This window comes from Stegostoma tigrinum, chromosome 12, assembly GCF_030684315.1.
Source record: "Stegostoma tigrinum isolate sSteTig4 chromosome 12, sSteTig4.hap1, whole genome shotgun sequence".
NCBI lineage: Eukaryota > Metazoa > Chordata > Chondrichthyes > Orectolobiformes > Stegostomatidae > Stegostoma > Stegostoma tigrinum.
The window spans coordinates 44,439,205-44,461,291 of record NC_081365.1 but is presented as its reverse complement, the minus strand read 5'-3'; the positions used below and the strand labels follow the sequence as shown (position 1 = coordinate 44,461,291).

At 39.9% G+C, this 22,087-nt stretch overlaps 1 protein-coding gene across 1 annotated transcript in view; it reads left to right on the top strand.

Annotated features, from left to right (window-relative positions):
• Positions 1-22,087, top strand: part of atp6ap2 (ATPase H+ transporting accessory protein 2) — a 43,388-nt gene that overhangs the window by 14,314 nt on the left and 6,987 nt on the right. Inside the window, exons 4-7 of the mRNA XM_048540778.1 lie at positions 10,532-10,627; positions 11,127-11,264; positions 13,347-13,400; positions 17,171-17,320. Coding sequence (XP_048396735.1) covers positions 10,532-10,627; positions 11,127-11,264; positions 13,347-13,400; positions 17,171-17,320 — 438 coding nt within the window. The remainder of the gene's footprint in view (positions 1-10,531; positions 10,628-11,126; positions 11,265-13,346; positions 13,401-17,170; positions 17,321-22,087) is intronic.

Genomic DNA, 22,087 nt, shown 5'->3' with positions numbered 1-22,087 from the left:
CCCTAACTGAGTCTTCACATCTCATCCTAACATAAGCCGCCTTCTTCCTCTTGACTAGAGATTCCACCTCCTTCGTAAACCACGCTCCTGCATTCTACAGCTTCCTCCCTGCCTAACGGGTACATACTTATCTAGGAGACACAGGAGCTTTTCTTGAATAAGCTCCACATTTCTAATGTGCCCATCCCCTGCAGTTTCCTTCCCCATCCTATGCTCCCTAAACCTTGTCTAATCTCCTCATAATTGCCTTTCCCTCAGCTATAACTCTTGCCCAGTGGTATACACCTATCCCTTTCCATCACTAAAGTAAACATAACAGAATTGTGATCGCTATCACTAAAGTGCTCACCTACTTCCAAATTTAACACCTGCCCAGGCTCATTACTCAGTACCAAATCTAATGTGGCTTTGCCCCTTGTTGGCCTATCTACATACTGTGTCAGGAAGCCCTCCTGCACACACTGGACTAAAACTGACCCATCTATAGTACTCGAACTATAGTGTTCCCAGTCAATAATTGGAAAAGTGAAGTCCCCCATGACAACTACCCTGTCTCTCTCACTCCTATTGAGAATCATCTTTGCTATCCTTTCCTCTACATCTCTGGGACTTTGGAGCCTACCCTAATCAGCTGAAGCAGAGCCAATAAACGGGGGGTAACCAGCAGCGGTGGAGCTTCCCCATGAAGGACTGAGAAGTGACACATAGATTGAGTTCATTCAGAGCAGAGTGAACCTTCACTGAAGAAATGAAATTAGGATTGAAAAGGTGACCTGGGATGAAAGTGAGCAACAGCTGATTTGGTGAGTATTGTACTTTATGTTGCTTATATTTGTGTGGTCTTTATTTGATGCTTATAGTTTGTTAGGGCAATAGTGCGGTGGTCCAGAGAAGGGCCCAAGAGCAATTACTGCCATTTCTCTTTTACGAGCATGCTGAGTGTTTAAGTAAAAGAAGTAAATCATCGAAGGAGTGCTCAGGACTACGGTGTGCTGCTCCTGTTTTGTGGGAAGTCAGCCACAGTTGCAGTGATCAGGACCAGAATGTGTGCAGGAATTGTCCTTTTGGATTTTGGAGCTGGGGTGGTGACTTGGAGCACTGTTGAGCATCCACAAGGCTACGTATTGTGGATAGCTGTATAAGAGGTGTTAACTTGGCAGGCTAAGACTCCACAAGCGGGAATGGAATGGATGACTGCCAGACAGAGTAAGAAGTCTAGGCTAGCAGTGCATCAGTCTCTCTTGAGGCCATTCCTCTGCGGTACAATTGGAATGACTGGCATCCAAGAGGAATTGGCAACAGCCAACTCTGTTGCATCATGATTGGCTCTGCTGCATGGAAGAGGAGCAATACACATGATAATGATTTCCCCTATTTCTGCAGCAATCACAAAGGAAATGACTCCAGAATAGTACATTTCCTCCTAGGTGCTAGGGTCAAGGTTGTCTCTGAGCAGTTACAGGACATTCTAGAGTGGGAGGGTGACCAGTCGGTGGTTGTCATGCATATTGATACCAACAGCATAGCTTTTCAAACAAAAAAGGATGAGGACCAAAAAGCAAAATGTAGGGATTTTGGAAGCAAGCTTAAAAGGTAGGTGGTGAGCTGTGAATTACCGTCAGTGCCATGTGCCAGAAACAGCAGGATATATCAGATGAACAAGTGGTTGGTGTGATAGTGCAAGGGGAGGGGGTTTCATATTCTTGGAACATCGGGACTAGTTTGGGGGAAATGTCAGTACTGGCTGAGCAGTTTGAACCTGGACCGGGCTGGAACTGTTGTTCTCACAAAAGTACTTGCGAGTGCATTTAGGAAGGACTTAAGCTAAAAGCGGAAGGCGTTTAGGAACCTACGTAGGCCTTCACCTAAAAGTCTTAACTGTCTGAAATGCCATAAGAAATCGATTACCCCTGTTTAATATAAACAGTCTCTTCAGCCTGCATCAGAGAAATCTAATTCCTGATACTCCAACCATTTCTGCGCATTGGTTTTTAAGCACAAATGCCATAACATCAATGTATAAAGATAGGAATACAATATTTGACTTTTAAAATGGATGTATAACTTTTACACGTTGCAGTCCAATTGCTGACTATCCTCTAACCTGCTATTGATTTTATCTGTCTTCCATTGTTATAGTCAGAGTTATAGAGAGGGACAGCATGGAAACAGACCCTTTGGACTAACTTGTCCATGCTGACCAGATCCTGCAAAAATCTAGTCCTATTTGGCCCATATCCCTCCTAAACTCTTGCTATTCATATGCTTGTCCAGATCCCTATTCAAACGTAATTGTACCAGCCTCCACTTCCTCTGGCAGCTCATTCCACATAAGCGCCATCCTCTGGTGAAAAAATTGCTCCTTAGATTCCTTTTATATCTTGCCCCTCTCTCTCAAACTTATGCCGTCCATTTTTGGACTCCCCGCGCCGGGAAAAGGCAACTTATCCATGTCTCATAATTTTATAATCCGCTAATAAGGTTGTCCCTCAGCCTCCGCTTCAGTGAAAATAGCTCCAGCTCCCTCGAGCTCAAACCTTCCAACCTGGCAACATCCTTAAATCTTTTCTGAACTCTTTCAAGTTTCACAACATCCTTCCTGCAGCAGGGAGACCAGAATTGCATGCAGTCTTCCAAAAGTGGCTGAACCAATGCCCTGTACAGCTGCACAGTGACCTCCCAATTCCTACATTCAATGATCTGACCAATATAGACAAAAATACCAAATACCGCCTTTATTATCCTGTCTACCTGCAACTCCACTTTAAAGGAACCGTGAACCTGTTCTCCCAGGCCTCTTTGTTTGGCAACGTTCCCCAAGGCACTACCATTAAGCATAATAATTCCTGCCATGATTTGCCTTTCTAAAATGCAGTGCCTCATATCTAAATTAAACTCCAGCTGCCACTCCTCAGCCCATCTGACCAAGATCCTTGCTGTTCACTACACCTCCAGTTTTGGTGTCACCTGTAAACTTACTAACCATAGCTCCAATGCTCACATCCAAATGATTTATATAAATGACAAAAAGCAGTGAATCCAGCACTGATCCTTGTGGCACACCACTGGTCACAGGTCTCCCATTTGAAAAGCAACCCCCACCACCATCCTCTGTCTTCTACCTTTTAAGCCAGTTCTGTGTCCAAGTAGCTAGTTCTCCCTGTATTCCATGTGATATAACCTTTTTATCTACACTTGAGGACACCCCTCCCTCAATCTTGATTTGATTATTCATCTCCCTTTACAGTTGCTTCATTTTTATTTGACATTTTTGAAAATTGCTCTGATGTAAGTTGAAATTCATGCTGCCAGGCTGCTGCTTGCCATTGTACTTTGTTAATCCTTAGCATAACCTCCTGTAAAGTTGATCTGGCTTTACCAGTTACCTTTTAATTACTCAGATTGTCCAGACATTAAAAATGACAAGTCTGTTGTTGTGTTGTGTTGTCTTGTTCCTTTCTACACTTGCACTTGCGCTCACTTTCAGGTCCACTGGATGATAAAGGAGGAAATCGCCAAAGAACTTGCTGCCACCACCTCCCACCCAACCTGTTCCATTTGCCCTACTTGAAATTCTGTGGCAAATGAGTGACTTCACTGGAATCCAGCTAAAGCCAACTTAGTGCACGCTGGAAATTGAACCAGGGAACCTTTGTCTGTACAGCTGAGTCCTGTCATGTAATGCATTTATCTGTTGCATTAACAGAATAACTTGTGTGGAGTGTATTCATAGTTAATAGGTGACTGAAATACTTCATTTCAACTGTTATTGTAGCCTTGAGTCTTGTTTCAATGTTTCTCAAGTATAAGTAAGTTATTTGTTTTATTTGAGATATTCAGTTTGAACTTCTTTCCTGCTACAGAAAATTCATAATACAATGAGCAGTGCTAAATTTTGTCCTACATAAAAGGAACTTCAAATATGCTGAGTTAAATTGGGTTCATAGGTTGTTACTTTAGAGCTACTCAAACTGAGGTGCAAATGGATTTCTTTTCCCACAGGGCCGTGAATGTGTAGTGTTTTATACCCCAGAAAGTTCTGGAGGTTAGATTATTGAAAGTATCTAAAGAGTGAATGTTAGCAAGTGGAGAGCCAGCTCCTCATTGCATTGATAGAGAAATTGAGGCTTGGGGCAGATCACTCATCTTATCGAATAGTGGGGCATCTTTATCTTTATTTTCTGCTCCTGTTCCTTTTGCTGTTGGTAGTAGCAGTGTGGGTATAACTGATCCAGTTAAACAGGATGGATGACAACTGCCTTTCAGAATTGATTATGGAATTTTTAATTTGGGCAATTTTTAGCTTTGAGCCCAGTTTGGTGTTTGAAATATATTAATTCAGATTTACAATTCTGAAAATAAGTTGGCCTTCCTAGAACTAATGAAGCTTTGAAATAGTAACTTTACACACATTTTGTGGTTACTTGTGTGCAATATGCAGTTGCAAAGAAGCTTCCTGAAGATCTGTTATCCTGCCTGTGAGGTTAAAGTAATTGTTAATGTAACAACTGAACTTTAACCACATCCAAGCTATTTTGAGGGGTAGAACAGGAGAGTGAAAAGGAACTGGTGAGGTGCTGTCATTCTGGTCTATTTCTGTGCTTTCCAAACCTTTTCCCAATGTGACCCCATTCTAATGCCTCAGACTTTGTGATCAAGAATTGAAATGGGGGGAGGGGATGGCTGGTGTTAATGGCCTTAATCCTGGTGTTAACACTTACTGGCAAAGGAGTGGGGGTATGGTGTCGTGGTCATTTTGGGAAGGTAGTCTGTTGATGAAAGGTATGGTCACTCAAAAGGAAGCACCTACCTTTTAATTGACACTTTATCAGATTGCTGCTGCAAAAAACATTAGAGTAGTCCATGAGGCAGTGGCCACAAACACACACAATAAGAATATAAAGGGGCTTCATAGCTGCTTGAAAGGAGACTTTGCTGCACTTGCTCCATGGCTGCCTTGGAACTCTCAACTCCAGGATCTCATCATGCAACTCAAGCAGACAATACCCACAGTTTGAAAGGCACTAGTTTGTTTGTTATACTTATGCTTATTATTATGAAGCATTATTATGCTTCAAAATGAAAAACTGTTCTGCAAAACGACATGAGCATTTGTTATTGTATTGACTCTTTATATTCTGTGCTTTTTTAGTTTTTTCGCTTTTAACCCACCTAGGCATTGCAAATGAAATGAGTTAAATCAAGGAAATTTGAGTGCTTAACAATCCCTACATTCTTTGAACATACGATAAACTGAAATCGTACCAGTATGGCTTGTATGTAAAGATGCCTATTACAGTCTAACTACAGCCTAGTTTTGCATATTTACCAGATAACTTGCACGTGGGCCAAACACCAAATAAAATCAGCAAACCTCTACTATTTAGTACTTCACAACCACAAGCTTTGACCCACCCCGTAATTTTGATTCCTTCTAAGTGAGGCCAAGAAAAAGGAAAATAATCTGGCTAATTTAAGAAAACATTCTAGAAATTCCTCTGACTTGCTGCGATAATCCAGCAAAAACTTCATATTTTGAAGTCCTCAGTTCACTTAACCAGGAACTTGGAATATATTGCTGAAAATATGCAACAGAAAAGGGTTTTCTTTAAGGACTACAGCAAATCTATTTCTGCTTTTTTTTTATGGGGGGGCAGGAAGAAAGAAGATGACTTTTAACATAAATACTCCCCAACTCCGTTCCTTCCCTAATCATATGTATAGCCTCTAGTTTTATTACTGTCTATTTTTGTTTTTAAACTAACTTATTCAAACCAAGCTGAATTCATTCTGACATCTTACAAAAAATAGTTTAGCAAATATTGATTCAAATAGCAGTCTAGACTGTGCTTTAAACTCACCACTACTCCAATGATGCATTAACAGGATTTTAAAATCCTGGTGATTTGTGGGTGGAAGACTGGACATCCTCCCTTTAATAACTAATAACTCTCAGGCAAGTTTATGATTTTGATCACTTATCTGTGCTGAAATCTTAAACAGTACTGTGCTTGAAGATAGCATCAGTCCCAAAAGCATACAAGATGTGAAGGATCCAAAACTGGACACATTACTTCGTGTGGATGTATCAGTCATGTAAAGCTTGCTTAGTCCTGCCTGTTTTATGGTCTTTGCTCTTAATAATGTAACCTTAAACCCAATTGGTTTTCCTTCATCTTTGTCACAATGCTTGTGAATTTTTTTTTAAATGATTATCACCAGTTGATTGCCCTGATATCTTTCTCAACTGTAGCCTTGCAGGGGCATAATTTAACTATTTAGACATCAAGTTTTCACTTGTTACATCAACTAGTTGACCAAACCAGCAAAGAAGATTGAATAGTTTTGTTCTTGAGGTTGAGCGGACATAGTCATACAGACACAATTGAGATGTATGAAATTGAGGGGCATAGACAGGGTAAATAGGAAGAAACTTTTCCCTTTGGTGGAGGAATCAGTGACCGGGGGCATAGATTTTAAAGTAAAGAGCAGAAGGTTTAGGAAAGATGAAGAAAATCTTTCACGCAGAGGGTGGTGGGAATCAGAACTTGCTGGCTGTAGTGGCAGAAACCTTCGTAATGTTGAACAAGTATTTAGATGTGCAACTGAGACTAGAAAGTTAGGCAGTTGTTTTTCACAGCCACAGATTTTGCGGGTTAAAGACTCTTTTTCGGTGCTGTTGATCTGATTCATTAGGACCTTCTGTAAGTGCACATGTGACAATTGGAATTCACTGGTTCAGAAAGGTGTTCTAGGTTTGCTAACACAAGTATTCTTAAATGAAATATGGTGCATTTGTATCTATTAAATGACTGCGTATTTGTTGTTTTAGAATGCAAAGATAGTACCTTTTCTATATTTTTGATTGTGGGCTGGAGTGGAAAGAGTGGCTTTAAAGCCCAAGGATTGCTGTTCTTGTTAATAACAAGTACCTAACACTCATTGCAAGTGCGGTTTACATAGTTATATATCTTCAAGTAGTAGTGGTTTGATATATTGTAGCCACATATACTTAAGTATATTGTTTTGCAAGCAGTACAGGTGGATCACAGCAAACAAGGACACAGATCAAAGGGCGCTTAGAGCAAGGCATACAGATTACACTGCACAGGAGGTGCACAAGGCAAGATGAACATTAGCAAGATCAAAATTATTTGAAGTCCATTCCTCAGTCTGATTGCCGGGAAATATCTGCTCTTGAACCCGTACATGCCTGTGTTCAAACTTCTATATCCACTACCTGGTGACAGAGGTTGTGGAAAACCATTACCAGGTTGGAAAGGGTTTTGGCAGCCTTTCTGTGGTAAGGAGCACACCTAGTTTTCAGATAAGCTGAAGCCAAAGGTGGTGCTTTGGCTGGCAGCAAATAGCTGACTGGCCTGTAGACTAGTGACCAGTTTTTTGACAAAGGCCTTCTGCCTGCCAATAAGAGTGGCTCCCAGGTAACTGAACAGCCCAAGGGTGTGAACATTTTGGCAAAACCCATCAAATCTAAATAGAACAAGAAACTGTTTTGGTCCACAGTAAAAAGCCTGAAGGTAGACAGTTTATTTTTTCTTCAGTTGTTCTAAGCTCTGATTTTTAATTAAACGCTCAGACTCTTTATAAATATTAGCAGTCACCCCATGCCTCCTGAAGACAAATGAAATGAAGGAGAGCCAAGGAGCGGCCCATCCTAACGAGAAAAAAGGACCATATCATGTTCAATCCAGTTGAACAAAGACCATTGATCTTCTTAGCCTTCCTTCTGCTCATAAAACCTGTTTTTCTTTTCTGTATCTGTGTAGTGGGGGGTGGGGGGGGGGGGGGGGGGGAGTTGTTTCCTAACTAGCAATTATGTCAGTGGTTTATAATTAGTGACCTGTAAGCTAGAGTCTATTTTTATTAAATCTAGGTCATTAAGTACATGGTCAATAGTTTATTAACCTGATCTTAAAGACAAGTAAGTTGGGGAATTTTGCATTTTAAACTTCTGTGATGACTGTAACTCTGGAAGAGTCAGTCTTGATTTCCAGCATCCAGCCCAGTGAGGCATAGCAAGAAGGATTTTAAATCCAGTGATTCACGAATGGAGGATGGGCACCCTTCTAAAAGTAATGTTTTTGAAAAGCATTGTTCCAGTTGTATTCTTAGAGCTACCAGCTTGTTGCCCTTGAATGCATCTAGCATTTTTTTTAAAAAGAAATAGTCATGTCCTTTGCTGGTCATGCTCGTTCAGTGAGTTATGCTTGTGATTACGTGTCATTTTAGCTCATACCTAAAATGTAGGTAGCATTGTTGCAAGCATATTTTTGTTGGAATGCCCCAATTTGTGCTCACAGTAGAAACTGGAGTTTGTCAGCTGCAAATGCATGACAGTATATTTTTCTAAATTGAGCTCCTCATCTTAAGACATATCCCCAGCCTTGCTTTCTCTCCAATAGGATTACATTTCTCTACTATCCCTACCTGCATCCATCAATTCTGTCTGCCTCCTTGTATGTATCTTAATGCCATTCCTAGTTACCCTAGTTTTATCCCTAGTTACTGCCATTTAAGTCTTTTTTTTTTGTTTCTAACCTCTTAACTTTTGAAAGCACAATCTTAATCCAACCTTTTTGGTCACTTGAACTTTCTGCCTACGGCTTAGCTCTGCTTCCATGCACCTATTTCAAGAGCATGTTTGGAGAATATCAGAAGTACTATATAACTGCTAGCTGTTGGAGTTTTTTAAATTCGCTTGTGGCTTCTGGGTGTCACTAGCATGTCAGCATTCTTGTTAATTAGAACCCGTCTCTCGTTGTCCTTAAGGTGGTGGTGAGCTGCTGCTTTGAACTGTTGCAGTTCATGTGGGTATACCTACATCACAAAGGGGAGGGAACTGCCTTGTCCTTCTAGATAAAAATGATTCTGGGTTTGGAAGGTTTGTCTAAGGATCTTCAGTGAATATTTCCAGTGCAACTTGTGGCCAGTACACTCTGCTTCTCCCGATTTGTCAGTGGTGGAAGGGGTGGATGTTTGTTTTGTGGGTATGGTGCCAGTCAAGCAGAATGCATTATTCTGGGTGGCGTCAAGCTTTGTGTTGTTGGAGCTACATCCATCCAGGCAAGTGGGGCATATTGCATCACACTCCTGACTTGTGCTTTGTAGATTGTAGACAGGCTTTGGAAAATCAGAAGGTGAGTTACTTTCAGCAGTATTCCCAGTCACTGGCCTGCTGTTCTTGTTATTGTGGTAACGTGACGAGCACATTTGAGTTTTTGGTCAATTGTAACCCCAGAATGTGAATTACTGAAGACTCTAGTGAAGCAATTGTATATCAAGGAGTAGTGGTTAGATGATCATTCCCTGATATTAGTGTGGGGGTGAACGTTAGTTGCTAGTTGCCATCGCAAGTCTGGATATTGTCCGGATCTTGCATTTGAGCATGGACTGCTTCAAATCTGAGGAGCTGCAAGTGGTGCTGAACATTGCTCAATCATCAGCAAAAATCCCTGCTTGTGACCTTATGATCGAAGGAAGGTCATTCATGAAGCAGCTGAAGATTGTTGAGCTGATCTGCCACATTGGACGTAATCCTCTAATATATTAATTGGCAGGAATATTACATTTCATCTAAATTATTGACTCCTGCATATGTTGTTGTAAATTTAGACTATATAATTTATTTCATGGAAATAATGTAAACGTAAGTTGAATCACTAGAACCTCATTGAAAATTTTTAGAATGGTGGCAGCACAGCAGTCTAATGCTCCTTTTCTGGCTTGGGTCAGCTAAAGAGCAATTGATGGTTTGTGCTTGCAGTTTTGTTTATTTTACAGCATTGCTATTTAACATTAGGACTCCTGTCAATGACAGCAAGAATGCAAGTCATAACTAGTATTAGAACTACATTAACTCAAATAATCAACTGTCACTTCTTAACTCCCTCTCTATAGAGGGCCACTGTTGCATTTTTCATTGTGTCCCAAAGTGACACAAGAACATGGTGAAAGCAACCAAGTTGAACATGTGCTCCATTTTTCTAAGAACTGAAGGGGAAATGTAGCTTTAGTATGCTACCTCAGAAGATTTATGTAACCAATTTGCTTTGATAACCCACAGCAACACTTGTTTCGAATTCTTATTGTTGTATAACCTGTGAATGGCCCTTTTGAAATGTCCTCTGAACGTAAAGGGGTCATTTGTGATAGTTACGATTGGTTTAGCTTTTAACTCCAGTTTTCCTTCCACTTTCATTCAAATTTAGGCTTTTGCATGCTGCAACAAGAAATTGCTCAATGTTTAGCTGATACCAGGAATGTTTGTCGGATCAGTGTAAATTGAATAATTCTCTTGGTCAGTAATTCATATAAAAGCCATGGTTTCTCTCTATTTTAGCTGTTGTAAGCACCCGATTAATTTGCAGCAACGTTTTGTACTGTGATGGGGACAGATGACAAATCCTTGTATTCAAATTGTTTCTGAACTTTTATTTGTTGTGACCTTTACGCTAATATATTGGAGCTTAATCAGAATTGAATGACGGCTACTCTTTCTTTTCATTTGTAGCCAGTCCCTTTCACCTTGGATAGTATCTCAAATTCTATCCACTCATTGTTCGCTGAAGAAACACCAGTCATTCTGCAGTTAACTCCTAGTGAGGAGGTGAGTTGACAATATGAAAAGTCATTAGAATTTGCAGAAGGCCCAGGATTCGCTTGGAAGTATTTGCATGTTCTACTTGGTGCAATGAATATGCTAAGAAAGAATTTCCAATATGGCATGGCATCTGTTCCAGCTGCATTCTATTTTACTTTTGCAATTTTTTTTCTGCTGTGCTAAGGATAAGTGCTGGGTTATGGTTCTAAGGGCATTGACTGTTCTCTATTATTTGGATCTGTATAAATTCATTGAATTCAGTTTTTCAAATTCTGTCAGTCACACTGACTTCTCAGTGTTCACTGCATACTTGAAGGAGATTTTGACTGATCAGGATTAGGAATCCAGGATGACTTCTGGCCAGTGCAAGAAAGACATGTGGCTGGGAGATGATTAGTGTTTGGATAAGAGCAAAGTTGACAAATCAGTAAATGAATTTTAGGATCTCAACATTTAATTTCTGAGAAACGAAATAATAACCAGGTTATTTTGTGGAATTTTTTAGAGACTGTACATGGTGGGAAAGGCAAATACCATTTTTGAAGATCTTCCTGTGACATTACGACAGATGCGTAACCGCTTGTTTCAGGAGGACTCTGTTCTGGGCTTGCTTCCTCATAACAGTCTGAATAAAAATAATGAGGTAAGAGGAAGTAGGGGATTTCATTGCGGGTACTTTGCCTTGTGTCAAACCTACAAAAGGATAACCAAACTATAGGACAGTTCTAGCTGGATAAATCGGAAAAGCTTTATTTATTTTTCCTTTTCGCCTCCTTGTCACACCTACAGCAATTGTCAGATATGCTATTTTAGCTGCAGATTTGGTCCCTAAAGTTTGGTGTTTCAGCTTCCTCCTAAGCTCTTTGGACTTGGAAATATGAAGTATGCCATAAATATGGAGATTGCTTGACTGAGCCTACCATTTCCAAAAAAAATGGTTTGTGGATTTTTTCATAGCTTGACTTGGAGGCTCAAATGTCAATGCAGCCAATCAAAAATTAATCATGTGGAAAACGCTTAATAGAGGCTTGTCATGGACTTCACTATGCCACTTTATACACAACATACTAACCTGAAGAGGTTAGACAACACACACTACTAATAGTTTTGGTACACGTTAAAGACCTGAGTTGTCACGTATGCCTAAATTTATGAATCAAAGCTGTTGAAAAAGCTTATCGGCAAATAATTCGGCACCTGTCATTCAACTGAATTCTTTCAAGGGAATTTTAAAGACTTTTGCATTCCTTCTAACTCGCCTAAAGACGACAATCCCCCACCCAGACTACACTGTGTATTTGCCATCCTGAGTGCTTCCTCCCAGTGTTGCTTGATATGCAGCTGAGGGAGGCAATATGTGGTAATTGATAGGTTTCCTTGTCCATGTTTCTCCTGAAGCCAGGAGACTTTGTAGGTCTGGAGTCAATGTTGACAACTCCGAGGGCAATTCCCTCCTGACCGTGTAAAACACTTTGCCTCCCCTCTGGGTCTGTCCATGGATGATGATGATGCTGGTGTCTGGGATGTTGTCTGTGAGGTATGATACCATGAGTCACTAAATTAGGCCGTTGCTTGATTTAGTCTGTGGGATAGCTCCTCTAGATTTTTGGCAGTAGGCCCAGATGTTAGCGAGGAAGACTTTGCAGATTCGGTGGAGCTACTTCTGCCATTGTCTTTTTTCTTAGCACCTAGCTCAAAGCCAGGTGGTGATCCATCTGGTTTAATTTCTTTCTTTTGTAGCCTAGCAAGCCATTCCATTGTATCACTTGCTATTTCAGGGCAACTTAGAGTCAGCCACATTGCTCTGGGTCTGAAACTGACAACTTGTTTGTTTTGTGGTAGGCTCTGAATTCCATGTTTTTTTTTCATTGGATTCAAATTTCACCATCTGAGGTGGGATTCAAACCTGGGTCCCCAGAACGTTAATGGCGTTTCTGGACTAACTGTCTAGCAACTTAATACCAGTAGGCCATCCCCTCCCCTAATTGTTGTACTGATTTTATTTAGATTGTGTGTCTCTCTCTACTCCATACCATAGAATCCCTACCATGTGGAAGCAGGCCATTCACCACATTGAGTCCACACTGACCCACCGAAAAGCATCCCACACTCTACACTATCCCTGTAACCCTACCTTTCCCATGACCAATCTACCTAACCTGGACATCTTTGGACTGTGGGAGGAAACCGGAGCATCCAGAAAAACCCACACAGAAGAACGTGCAAACTCCACATAGTCTTCAGAGGGTGGAATTGAACCTAGGTCCCTGGCACTGTAAGGCAGCAGTGCTAACCATTGATCTGGAGTGCCACCATTTACTTTTTAATATGTTAATTATGATGCATTATATAACCAAAGAATTCTCACTAGATGGTGCTTTGGAGGAAAAGGTTTTTAATATATTCCAATCCAGTCCATTTGCATTTTAAGGAGTTGGTGCAACAAATATTTTGACTTATCATTGTGTATCAATAATTCAAAATTTGCTTTCAAAGATATCTGAAAAGAATTATTGAAGCTTGTATCCAGAATGATCTAAATATTAAATTGCCTCGAAAGGCATTGAAACACCAGTGGATATAACCTAAGCTGATAGAACTCTAATATGCAATTAATGTAGATCCATGTTTTATTGTGGGTATGGGGCGTTTTTAAACAGTTCCCTATAGCATAATATGTAATATTCACTTAAAGGATTTCACACAGCCTCGTTTTGTTCATTAGGTTGACCTTCTGTTCCTTTCAGAATTGCAAGTTCTTCATGATATTTCTGCATTGGTAAGTTAGAGATAAGTTCATTGAAGCAAAAGTGCCACTTTAATGCAGTTTGCCACTAGCAACAACAGTTTTTTTTAAAAATTGCATTTATTAAATTAAGCCCATATACAGGTGACCAACAAGAGTGACTCTGAATGCTCTGTTTAGTGCTAAAGACTGGGCACAATACTTTCTAATTTGCAGTAATTTTCCTGATTGTAATAACAGGAAGCTCTTTGAGCATAACCATCTGGTTGTGAAGTTAGCCTTGTTTCCTGCAGTGTTAAGCTTTTACGTGGTATTTTCAGTTTTGTTCTAACAACTTTGTATTTACAGCTAGTATATCTCCAGCAGTGACGTCCCTCCCTGTCCCTGCATGATCGCCACTGTGATAATCCATCCTTGGGTTTTTGTTTTTCTATTCTTTTTTGCATCTGACTCCTAATGACAAGACAGCAGTGCTCAACCCTACCACTGCTGACAATCCTCTGCTTCTAGATAGGTTGACTGATACAAAGTTGTGGAATAAGTTAAAATGTGCTCCAACTGAACACAAGGAAGACGAGATTGGTTTTCAGCCTCTGCCATATATGTATGTACACTCTTCACTGATACCAGCTGGTATTGATGCACATTCAAGTTTCAAACTCCATACCTAGTCAATCACCTACTTTTTTTAATCTATGACCTGTTAGTCTAATTAATCTCAATGTCCTTCTATAAACCTTAATTCATTCAAAAATCTGACATCATCCAGTGTGCTCACTTTTGGTTGTCCGCTGTAGCAACTTTAGTTTACATCACGTCAACATTGTAAAATAACCCAAAGCTATCCAGAGGAGCGCTATTAAACAAATTTGGTTCTGAGCCACATGAAATATGATAGCAAGTGACTGACGATATTCTTTTGTATCCCCTTTCATAAGATCCAACTCTGGCTTCTGTGCTCAACAACTTTCACCTTACACTTATAGTTATGGTATTTAGTCATCACAGCCCCACTATTGTTCTTTGATTTTTGACTAGCCCAAAGTGGTCTTTTGATTTTTCTTTTGATGCTGCAAGATATTTTCCAGGAAATTCTTAATTTACCAGTAAATTGGATATTAGAGCATCTAAGTGCCTCAGATGCAGTTTTTCCAGTTGATCCTGAAACTGTTCTCTGAAAATATGCTTTTTGCGTATTAAAAGTCAAATTTTCATTTGAGAAATGCCTGCATTCTGCTAATGACTTGATCAGAGACCCTGACTGTAAAGAGCTTGAATTTTAGTGTAAAATGAGGGAATGAAAGATCTTGAATTTTAGGATAAAGTAAATTAATTGCTTATCAATTATGTCATTTCATCTATTAAGCTCATTTTAGTGAATCAATTTGACAAGACTGTGCATGGTAGACTGGCTGATTAGATTTGATCACGTGGAATCTGGGCAGCTAGCCAATTTGGGTACAAAATAGGTGTGAAGGAAGGAGACAGTATGTTGGTACAGGATTGATTTTAGGACTGGAGGACTGTGACCAGTGGTGTGCCACAGGATCAGTGCTGGGTCTGCTGCTTTTTGTAACTTAGATAAATGATGTGGGTCTGAATATAGGAGGCATGGTTAGTAAACTTGTGGATAACATCAAAATAAGTGGTGCAGTGGATAGTGAAGTAGGCACTCTCAGCGTACAAGGGGACCTTTATCAGATAGGCCAAGGAGTGGCAAATAGTTTTAATTTAGATAAATTTGAGGTATTACATTTTGGTAAGGTGAATTGGGGCTGGTAGGGTCCTGGGGAGTATTGCTGAACAGAGACCCAAGGGTGCAGGTGCATACTTGCTTGAAAGTGAAGTCGCAAGTAGTGAAGAAGGCATTTGGTGCATTTGCCTTTATTGGTCAGTGCATTGTTGTTGTGGCGCGACAGGACGTGGTGGGGCCACTGTTAGAATACTGCTCACAATTCTGGTTGTCCTCCTATAGGAAGGATATTGTTTAAAATTCAGAGGGTTTAAAAAAGATTTGAGGATGTTGCCAGGGTTTGAGCTACAGGGAGAGGCTGAATAGGCTGAGGCTTCCCCCCCCACCCCCCCCCCCCCCCCACCCTTGACAGAGGGGTGACCTTTTTTATAGAGGTTTTATAACCCCGCGAGGGGCATGGATTGGGTGAACAGCCAAGATCTTTCCCTACATTGGGAAGTCCAAAACTGGAGGGCTTGGGCTTTAGGTGAGAGAGCCAAGATTTACAAAAGTGCGGAGGAGCAACTTTTTTTACACAGGGTGGTGCATTTATGGAATGAGCTGCCAGAGAAAGTTGTGGAGGCTGGTACAATTATAATATTCAAAAGGCATTCACGTTTAGAGAGATTTAGGCCAAATGCTGGCAAATGGGGCTAGGTTAAATTGGGATGTCTAGTCAGCCTGGACGAGTGGGACCAAAGGGCCTGTTTCTATGCTTTCCCTCAATGGTGGAATTTCAGCTTTTTTCTGATTCATTGTGGCAACTGATGGAATTTAAATTCCATGAGATTTGACCTATTGGCCTCAAATTTGTTAGTGCAGTGATATCAACACCACAACCTGTCTTCCCTAGGATGGAGGCCCAGGAAAGGCTGGCATAGTTATCAAGGTTACTGTGTGTTGAAACCCTTTTTTAATAGAAAGGGAAGGTGGAGGTTAGGGTAGTAGTTTGCAAGAATGGAGGGACTTTTCGATAGAAGGCTAATAGCAACAAATTTGACAGAGAACCACACCTGATGAGAGTTATTATCTGAAGTCATGAGGGGAAGAACTAGAGAAAGAGGATTTGTAGACTTGATTAGAGGGAGACCAATATATGTTTAATTGCAGATGATTGAGCAGAGACTAATTATTGACCCCAGTGGAAGTGCAGTTAACATCAGATTAGAAGAAAAAAAACATAGTTGGAGATCACTAGTAAGAAGATCGGTAAGAAAACAATTTAGTAATTTCATAGAGCTGGAGACGGGATGAGGGTAGTGTGGTTAATTGTGTTTTAGGGCAGCAGAGAAGTTGTTGTGCATCATTGCCAGAGTTGAAGTGTTTCTTTTCGTTTGGGCCATCAGTAAGGCACTTTTAGCAGTGTAATGATCTTGTGGGCATTTGGACTGAGTGAAACATGGTCAAGGATCTTAGAGGTAACTTCAGAGAGGTAGATGTAATATTTGTTAGCTGAACACGTATTAAGTGTTTTCTTTTTAAGACTATTACGCTCTCTTAGAGGGGAACATTCTGGCTAAACAATTAATAATATCACCTAGAAAGATGGTCAGGAAGGGAAGGAATTGATTTCAGTCTATTAATGTATAAAGTTTGTAATTTCAGGGGTGATCTTGGCAATATTATCTATATGACATGGTCATGGAACTCCAGTTATACTGTATTGGAGTTAGTCCCCCAGAAATATGTTCCTTTCCAAAATAGTAGAAAAGCAGGGAACTGTGGCCAGACTCTGAACAGTAAACACAAAACCCTTTTCAATCAATAACATTGGGAACTTGGCAGCTTGCTGGTTATCGACCTAAGGTATGAGTGTTGCAGATTTAATTTTGGGAGGGTTCAGAGTGTGTATGGCTCACCAGTATTTCAGAGTGAGAAATCTCTCTTCATGGTGATGTTGAAATGTGAATTTTCTTTATATATTGGTATTGAACTCCTGTTCAAGAAAAGCTTGTGTGAGTTGCCAGCATACTGTGAGGGTCCTCAATGCTATTTGGCTACAACACCGTTATTGTGACTTCACTCAATTTTTTTTAAAAAATGTAACCTTGGATGTAAAATATTCCCGCAGCTATACCGGCACAAACGTTTGGCGAAGGACCGTTCACCTGCCCTGTATTCACTGGAGCTGGCAGGACTGGAAGAGATTATGAAGTGTTATGGGCAGGACTCTGAACAGTTCCATGATGCTGCCCAAATCCTTGCTTCAGTCGTCCAGAAGGTCAAATAACATTATTTGGATTTTTACTTAATCTTTACTGTGCTACTCCACAGATATCATCTTGCTAACAAATTGAATTTTCAGTTATTACCAAGCTAGAGGTTAAGAATATTTTTGATGGGTTTTTTAAATTCCATCTTTTTGCTTCTATAAAAATGCCTTTTAGCTTCTATTGCTCCCCAACCTATACGTATGGATAGAATATTTTCAGAAGAAAAGCTTTTAACACTGTACCAACAGTGTACCCGAGGTTAATACAATGTCAAGTGCAGTATCTTACAGATTGTCTTCAGCATCTTTGCTTTGGACAAAACAAATCTTGTGTCTCATTTGATGTCAATTTGGATTTATGTCAGTATATTTTGGATCCTGTTTCAAATCTGCAGTCAGAGTTGTACACAACACATGCATTTTGATATTTAGGTCTTTACCTGCAGATTAGGTAAACAAAGTTGTGATTGAATAGATTTTGATTAATTTGCTCAAGCCAATTATAAAATGAAATTTCAAGATTTATTCTCCTAATGTTTTCCTTTCACAACTGAGGGGGCATGTACCAGAAAGGCATGAATTTGGAATCCATTTCACCTGTTTCCAAGCATGGCATTTTAATGATCTTGAATATTATTTATCTGTCATGACCATGAACACTCAATTCTGCAATCTCAAATCTGTTTCAGCAGAGTGTATAAAACTTGTTGGGTTTTTATATATTGTTACGAAGCGGAGATTGTTGCCCTGAGAACTAAATCCAAAACACCTAAAGAGGAGCACCTTGTCTTAAAATCTGCAAAAGGAGCATGAAAAATGGTGTAATCTGCTTTTTAAGCAGCTTCTAGTAGTTAAATAAAATAAACCTATGATACTTGCTTTTAAAATCACCAATTAACAATTTAGTTAACTCTAAGTAAACAAATTAACTAAACTATTAACAAACCAAATAAATCCTTTGTAACTACTAACTATTCCTGAACAAAGCCAGATTCTAATGGTATGCTGTTCCAAGAAATACATGTCCCACTTACAAAACTAAAATTGGGAGGGTGGTGGGGGAGAAAAATATTTAGTCTCTTGCAATTACAGTCAGATTACATGTCTTCCAGAATGTTCTGTGCCTTCTCCGTCAATTCTTCAGTCAGTTGTGCTGTTGTTGGTTGGTGCTTCCTCCTAAGATGTAGAGGAAGCTGAGAGGTGAAGGCCGTTACCTTTGGTGGATGCCTGTTAGCTCTCCAGGGTTTTGTCCCTCAATGACATATCGGGGTTTATTTTAAAAACCCTGTTTTGTCCCATGTTGTATAAACCATCAAGTTTTTGGTATCCGTGTACCTGGTTCAAATTGACTGGCTAAATTCAAAAGTCTTGGCTTAAAAAAACTGCTGCTTGGGCTATTAATTTTATGGCCTTTTCAATACAAATGTTTCAGTTTGGGTGCTGTCTGTATACTTGCAAACTTTTCAGGCTTCTGCTCACAGACATTTTAAATCTATAAGTACAGAAAAAGCACGTTCCCTTTTAAAGGGACCATGCCATTCCCCTCCCCCAACACCCCCAGTATTTTACAAACACCACATTCTAATTTCCTGCCTCTCAATCCTCAAGTACTCTACTCAACTCTGCAACAATGTGTAAATGAGTATCTCAAGTAGCCATTAAGGACGCCTGAAAAATAGGTCAGATGCCTTTTGTCTTTCAGCATCCGTAGGGTGTAGAACACCTACCTTTTGAATGCCCATAAAACACACATGAGAAGGTTCAGTTTTAACTCATCCCTTATTCAGATTGGTATGGCTTGATACACGTGACTAAATGCCTTGGTTAGTAACAAATCTTTTTGAAGGAGTATTTAAGATCTTTGAATATCATCATAATTTAAAAAAGCTACTTTGCACGTTTGGTATTGTTAGATGCTGTTCCATCCTGTTGAGAGCTGATATGTCAGAAATTATCATTTTTGATTTGTTAATACATCTTGCAATCATGTTACAAAAATAATTGATAAGGAATAAATTAAATTGAGTCTTAAATATCAAAGGAACACAAATTTTATGTCTAGCCTTTATAGTCCATAAATGCTAATGTTCTAAGCATCAAGGTTTTTTGAGTTTGGATTTAGTTAATTGTACTTGATGTGTTACTGTTTCAAAAAGACAATTAGATGTTGACAATTCTAAAGCTATTTCAAAGGAACATATTACAAATTCAGTAAATACTTAAGCTGAGATGGCTTGAGGATATGCTATTTCTGCTTGCATAAATGCCATACATGTTTGTTAATTCCTAACAAATTAATCCAAAGTTGAAAGTGCTGCTCAAGTTAACTAAGTTTAAACTGACTTACTTTTTTGGCTTCTGTTGTTCTTTGCATTCCATAAAAATCTTTCAACTGCATTGATACACATTGTATACCATCTTGATGGAAGGCATTAAGCAGTAGTCTCCTTGTGTAAACTTTCCAAGTTTATATGTATGTCCAATAAGATAATAGTTTGGTTCTTGCAGTACAAAAAACTGTAGCGGTTTATATTTTATGCCCATTCATCTTGTTGGAAAGGAAGTCTTATTGCACCTGATACTGACCTACCTCATTCATGACCTCATTTTCAGTATATAAGATTGTGAACAAGATATGGTTTAAAGCAGTTAATGAAAGAAGTAAAATTATGTTAAAGCTTTTTCACACAACATCTAGATATAGTCTTAAAATGTGCTGTTTGAAAGTGTGATAGAGACAAGCTCAGTGTTGCATTTAATAGTGAGATGGACTGTAATTTATAAAGGGCAAGCGTGAACATTAGAGCGATGGCATTCTCTTGCCTTTCAGTGAAATGCTCGTTTAGGCAGCCCGAGCAGAACGGCTGCCTTCTGCACTGTCATTGTTCTGTGTTTCTGCAGTAGGTTTGTTTTATTTCCTCAAAAATCTAAGATGGAAATGTTGTTTAAAATGTAATTCAAACAGATTTTCTTAACTGATGCATTCACAACTCCCTTCGATACTGATATTTGTAGCCTGAAATGAATAGTAAAATTTGCCTCTCGCTGTGTTGATTTTCATCTGCTCAGGTCTGGTGCTGAATAGAAGTCTTTGTCTTCAACACACTAAAATTGAAGCTGGACTTTGAAGTTACCTCACTTATAAATGAGCAGAGTGCAATGGACCTGGCCTCTGTAGAACAGTTAGACCAATTTTTCTGGTTTAGTGGCCTAATTTCTTAATGGCTTTACCAAGTCATTCAAGTCTTCCAACGTAATGTCATTAGCATCCCACCTCACCACCAGTTAGTGAAAGCAGGAAGATTGTATCATTCTGTCAAAGGAAGAATTTCTAATGAAAGGAACCATGGCATGAGTTATAAGGATTCACCTGCACTTTCGAATTTTGAGGCTGCAGAAGCCACAAGAATGGAGAGGAGGCTGGGAAGGCCCTACTCCAGTCTCTCTCTAAGCTAGCATTTCTGCTGATGGGTCTGAGGTGGTATTTTGGAGTGTTTGTTCTCCAAAGATGAGAGGAAGAGGATTGCTTCTCCAACCATGCAGAAGTGGAACCAAGACAAGTGCATCTAGATTCAAGGGAGCACAAGAACATGACCGGTATGGCAAACTCTATAGTCTGGACTACCAGACATAGACCTGTACAGTGCTCTTCAGATCAATGCACCTTGAAGCTACCTCGTTATTCTTTCTGCAGCCACTTCACATCCTCATCTGTCAGCAAGTACTCCGACTCGGCATGTTCCAGTTTCGCTCCCATATCTCTCAATGACCCTCCACTTCTGCATACTAATGGACATTGGCATAGCATTGCTATTTTTCTCCTTGCACACTTGGCAAAGTGCAGACACCCATTGGAATGGGGAACCTGACAAAGGCAGTACCTTTGCTAGTAATAATGCACGACACCTGCTGCACTATAAAGGGGGCCTTATTTCAGGCAGCTGTAGATGTCATGGGAGTCTGAGGCACTGCTGTTTGGATGTGTCAAGAAAGCTAACCTTTATAGATTGTGTTGGGATGTTCTGTTTTTTTTTCAACTGGATCTCGGAGTTCTATTTGTTTCTGGACATCCATTTGACAAGTAAAAAGGTACTGCGGTTGTTGCTGTTTTGAACTACTGGTACCATATTACTTCAGGCTCTTGCCCCTCAGCAGAAGTAGAACTGCATGAGCTGTTTCCATTCCACGTTTAGAAACTAGCCATGAAATATAGTTGAAGGTGAGTGAAGTGCTTCCAACAAGTTAGCAATCATTTGTCAAGTACCAAATGCACTCCAGTGCTTTGAACAGAAATCTCTGGATGCCATAGTTGATACTGTTGTAAGTAACTAATTAAAGCAGTCTCTGCTTGTCAGTTTCACTGAAGAAACTGTCTTCCTGCTGTGCACTTGCCTTGGTGACTGTAGCAAATTGCAGACACAGCATGGGAGCTTTGCATTGTTGGCAAAGAAGGAATTTATGGTTGAAAAGGCTGTTAATTGCCTTTTCAATCACCTAATTCATATTCTCGGCAGACTCATTGGGAATCAACGACTGAATTCTGAGCCAGATCAGCGAGAGCGGAAAGAGGCAGGATGATATCCAGTGTCTGTTTCTGTGACTCCCACTTGGAATACAACAAAAACTGCTTCCACCTCACAGGGTAAGTTCTGTCTCTTTGTCTTTAAACCAAGAAGAGCATGTTTATGCTTCTAGTTGATGTTATTACTGGAGAAGTCAGATCCAGACTGGAACCTGGTTTGACAACTTGTTTTGTCATGTGGCCATTCATCAGAA